Source organism: Toxorhynchites rutilus, unplaced genomic scaffold, assembly GCF_029784135.1.
Source record: "Toxorhynchites rutilus septentrionalis strain SRP unplaced genomic scaffold, ASM2978413v1 HiC_scaffold_356, whole genome shotgun sequence".
Taxonomy (NCBI): domain Eukaryota; kingdom Metazoa; phylum Arthropoda; class Insecta; order Diptera; family Culicidae; genus Toxorhynchites; species Toxorhynchites rutilus.
In genome coordinates, this window is record NW_026599934.1 from 4,162 (window position 1) to 9,527 (window position 5,366).

At 41.9% G+C, this 5,366-nt stretch overlaps 1 protein-coding gene across 1 annotated transcript; it reads right to left on the bottom strand.

Moving 5' to 3' along the window:
* Positions 1–885: 885 nt before the first annotated feature.
* Positions 886–2,172, bottom strand: LOC129782028 (arylsulfatase B-like). Its single transcript, XM_055789512.1, has 2 exons — positions 1,960–2,172; positions 886–1,892 (listed from the first exon to the last, which is right to left on the bottom strand). Exons 1-2 carry the CDS (start codon positions 2,068–2,070, stop codon positions 1,485–1,487), a joined length of 519 nt encoding a protein of 172 aa, XP_055645487.1. The 5' UTR covers positions 2,071–2,172; the 3' UTR covers positions 886–1,484.
* Positions 2,173–5,366: the final 3,194 nt, after the last annotated feature.

The window sequence follows — 5,366 nt, forward strand, 5'->3', positions numbered from 1 at the left end:
TTAATCCTGTGCACTCATTTCGAGAATCCGGAGTTGTCACATCAGGACATCGGTAAGATGCTGGGAATCGTCCAATCCACGGTCAGCAGAGTACTAAAACGATACTTCGAGAACCTAACCATCGACCGGAAGGTAAAGAACGGCAAAAATGGATGCTCCGTCAGTGAAAAAGATCACAAGCGCGTAGTTAAGCAGTTTAGACATGGTGGGGAAGACGCGAGCCCGGAAGCTGTACACCGAAATGCTGACGAAGCCGCATTGCCTGGTAATGGACGACGAAACCTACGTCAAAGCGGACTTTCGTCAGCTGCCGGGCCTGTTGTTCTTCTCCGCAGAGGACAAATTCAGCGTTCCGGAGGAGATTCGCAAGCAGAAACTATCCAAGTTTGCCAAAAAGTACATGGTGTGGCAAGCGATCTGCTCTTGCGGAAAGCGGAGCGCCCCCTTCGTGATGACCGGCACGGTAAACGGGCAGGTTTACCTTAAGGAGTGCCTACAGAAGCGCTTACTACCACTATTGAAGCAGCACGAGGGCCCGACCATCTTCTGGCCGGATCTCGCTTCGTGCCACTATTCAAAGAACGTGTTGGAGTGGTACGAAGCCAACGGGGTCACCTTCGTGCCAAAGGAAATGAACCCGCCCAACGCGCCGGAGCTTCGCCCAATAGAGAAATATTGGGCGATTATGAAGCAGGCCCTCCGGAAGAACCCAAAAGTTGTCAAATCGGAGGCGGACTTCAAGAGAAAATGGATTTCTGTTCAAAAAAAACTACAACCTGACGTTGTACAGAACCTTATGGACGGGGTAAAGAGGAAGGTGCGAGCATACGGGCTTGGGCTCGAAGTATGAATAAAAATAAAATGCCAAAAGTTGTTTAATAGTTTTTATTTTACTGTCTAAAATTTTCAAAAGGATCGGTCTACTGGGCGAATTTCTACAGCATTTTTTCCGTGATGCAATTTGATGTGACACACCCTTTAGGTTCGCCCAATCCTAATATGTAGTCAAAAATGTTGCCTTTTTATTTTCCTGCGATTAGAGCCAATTCCAAAGTGATCTTTTTTACAGCTAATATCTCCACATCCGGTTTATCTCTACAGTTTGAACTAATTCTGAGAGAGTGCTGCCAAATCCGAGACGAATTGCAATTCTGCGCTGTATAATTGAGTACACTCACAAATTTCGAACGTTAATAGTACATTATAAAACTATTTTGATACCAATTTCTAGATATGGTCTCACTTATTTCAGAATTTTCTTCGAAATTTTTACTCATTTATTAGGCAATTCGAAAAACACTTTATAAATCCGAAAAACACTTTTGAAATTTCCCATTTCACACTTGTTGAAAAATATCAAAGTCTTTAGAAGTAAGGAACAAATTAACTTCGTTCTCATGTTCATACACGATAACCGCCATAACTAAATGTGAAACCATACACTCGAAATAACGGACCTTTCTTGGCTTTAATTACATATCAGATTAAGTCGAAAAACTTACGTTGTGCATCTGCAAACTGTGATCCCAATAGTCGATGTACGGCCCAACATAGCCAAAGTGACTGTCGAAGCCCCTCCGCGTGGGGGTGTAGGCTTTCCGGTAGAATCCCAAATGCCACTTCCCCACCAGATGAGTGCTGTAACCAGCGTCTCGAAAATATTCCGGCATCAGCTTCTGGTCCAGCCCCAAACCCCACGGTTCATCCGACACGATAACGTGATGCTGCATTCCAATGTTGATCGGATGCTTCCCCGTCATGAGAGAGGCTCGTGATGGGGTACAGAGAGGCGGTGTGTAATGACGATTAAGTATGATACCATTGTACGCCAGTGCATCGATGTTTGGCGTGGGTATCTGGAGTGACCCATGGAAGCTGACATCGTTCCATCCCTGGGAGGAAACGGATGAGATTCACAATCAGTCGAAGAAAGCCGTGTATTTTATGTTTCGAACTCACTAGATCATCGGTCACTATAATTATGATGTTCGGTTGAGTAGATCCACTTGATTCAGCCCCAAAAACACATATCACAAACAGTAGCACCACTTTCATTGCACTGTTGATCATTTCGATCGTAACCTACAGTTCGTCCGAACAATACTAACAATTTCTCTCCGGAAAGCACTCCGTCACCTGTCTAAACCCTGCGGGACCTCAACGCCGATTAAAACCACGATCGCGAATGACTGTGCTTTTGTCATTACTATACTTTTTATAACAACAGAGCCGAACGTTAGCAAACAACAAAACCTAATCGCCATCGTCACACCGTGTATGGTTAATGGTTTGAGAAATGTTAGAGTAATTTTGAACGACCGTTCGGGTATCTCCACACAGAGGCACACAATCTCGCTCACCCCCGCGATCGGTACGACCTTCTGGAGGCCCAGAAGGGGTAGCACGGCTAGGCAAAGCACCTCATACGTACCGTATGTTTGTATGCTTACGAGATTGCAGGTGAGCTGGGCTAATTGAAGGGATTGCATTATCGCGTAGACATTATAGTCGGAATCGGATAATCGGATCGTTCGCACATAATATTGACACAATGAAGCTTTTTCATGCTTCTGTTCGTCTTGAAAAGGACACCCACAATATGGTGCGCAATGTGTAGTTACACTATTGTAGTGATAATACACTGTTGTGGATGAATGCATCTGCAATTTTTTTTATCATTATCTCATTGTATGAAGGTGTAGGAAGGTCTAATGTTCAACACATTGTGCATTCATCGTTCGTTCGCATCGTCAGAATTGTACCATAATTTAGAGCAATAAAGATCGCTCAGGAACTGCGAACATGAAATCCCTGATGGTGATATTGTCCCGCTGCATTCCCTGCAAGCGCTCAACTTTCAATTGTACATCCATATGATGATGAAGGGATTCAGGTGAAAATATAGAAATAAAACATTTCCACATTTGCTTGCTTCGCGCGAGGCTTCGGTGTAAGAGAACAGGTGAAAATACGTTCCGTACTCCTGCCACTTGAGGAAAAATTGTTTCATGGGAAGCGTTCTATCGCACTTGGCTGTATATTGAATTTTTAAGCCTTTTTATGACTTTTGCATTCATTTCTCTCGAACGAACATAATTGCAAGAGTGGATGCTGACACGTTGGGATAACCAGAAATGCAAAACCATAGCTAATGTAACAGTTAATTTGCAACCGTTTTTACAGCTTTAAACATTTATTAGTTTTTAATCGCCCCCTTTGAAATAGTTGAATGTTTAGGATTTAGTTATTAGTTACAGAAAGATGAAACGACCATGTATGTTTTTGGACTATTTCACCGATTTTTACGGCGAAATTTCGTAAAGTATATTTTTCTTGAACGATTTTCACTAGATCATAAATTCATGGTTTCTGTGAGTTCAGCGAAAACACAGTACATTTTATATGAGGTACACCGGGACGAGTTGAAACCGGAAACCGTAACTTAAGTATGCATTTCAAATTTTTTGGATTCATTTCGGATGGGTATGAAAAAAATTATATAAGATAATTCAACGGACCAAATTTTCCTTGAATCCTATAGAAGAAGTGTGTAATACGCACCCCCTAAGCGAGAATGAATTTATCTTGAACGTGCTCTTAAAATTTAAGGTAACAACTACGTCAGTACGTAGATTAGTTAACCCTCAATCATCTGTAATCGTTCTGTATTTTGGATACTGAATAACAAAAGTACTACGAATTTTATTTTGTAAGGCGCCCAAATTCTAAGTTTCCAATCATACGGTGTTAAATGGCCCAGCAGAAGTATAATATGCCCATGAGTTGTTTCTCTCAGAGACTAAAAAGCTCAGAGAAAAAGCTTGTATGAATGAGAGATTCCATCAATCTATTCCCTTCATGCCCACCAGCGAAGAGAAGCAACCGTTCCTCCGGTGAGCGTGTTCTCCCAGTATTCGTGCATTAATTCTCCAGTCCGTGCTCTTGTTTTCCTGTATTCTCTGAGCACATAATATAGATGCCAGATGTGAAGACATGTTTTCGTTTTCAAGACATTTAATTTTGTGAAAACATACTGAGGTCATGATTTAGAAATATCGTGATGGTTTGCTCATTTTTGTTCATTATGATTACATTTGAAGACAATTATTCCTGCCATGCAGATATATTTGAAAAAATCATCTAGCATCCCTCACATACAAGCTATTTCTCTCGTGAGAATGTTTACGGCCGAAAGCGACCAAATTGCTCCGATCGAGGGTATGCCATACTGCCCGATGGTAAGCTGATACGGAAAATATCAAATTAAGAAAGAAAAGAATCTTTTCTTACCATTTTCTTCATCTGATATATTCTGGGGACTGGGAACTCGACTCAATAAATATGACCCACAGTTATCGCCTCTGAATCGGTTTCGAGCAACAAAAACCTGATAGAAATGATGTAGAAAATTACATCGAAAATCATTATTTTTCTCATTTTTTTTAAGCATGTTACAAATGTAAAACTTGCATGGTAGGATTCTATCATTGACTAGCACGATTGCCTATATCCATTGCATTTCTATTCTAGCTGGTTTACGAGAAAATCAGGCGGGTCAAATTGCCCGGCAGGTGCATTTTAGACACATCTCCTTTACATTTATGATCCTTCTACAAAAGTGCTTCGACGCCCTGCTGGGAATTTGGCCGTAAGCTTGACCATGACCGATGAATAGATGGATTTCAGCATGTTTCTCAGTTCTTTCGTGGCCTTGGCGATTAGATGCTTCTCCGTTTTGGCCACTGTTTTTTCTGGAGTAGAGCCTTCGTTTGAATTTTACCCAATAAATTAATATCGGTCGCAGCTGGAGAAGTTGGTGGTCTCCGATACAACTTTATCTTTAGCCGCTTTATCTCCTCCAGCGGTCTCTTGGCATAACGAGCGGAGACCCGTTCCAGCCAAAAGACCCCATCCCCCTTTCGCGAGATACTGTTTGATGAGGCCGGCAACTTACTTCCGGCTTACACTTCGTACTGTATAGCTCTCCGTTCGGCACAAAATCAAAGGAAAGAATAGCGGCTTGGACATTCCCTTCCGCTGATTATCAGCCACAGAAAGATCTTGTGCGGGAACTTAGTGTGGGAAATATAAAGGGTGTGTCACATCAAATTGCATCACGGAAAAAACGCTGTAGAAATTTAATTTTTATGAATTATATCTTCAGCTTTCGCTTATAATCAGATAAGAGTGTATAGATCACGTTGGCCATGCTTCACTGTCAATTTTTCGTAAATTTGGAAAAATGTCGTCGAACGAAAAAGAGCGTCGTGAATTAATCCTGTGCACTCATTTCGAGAATCCGGAGTTGTCACATCAGGACATCGGTAAGATGCTGGGAATCGTCCAATCCACGGTCAGCAGAGTAC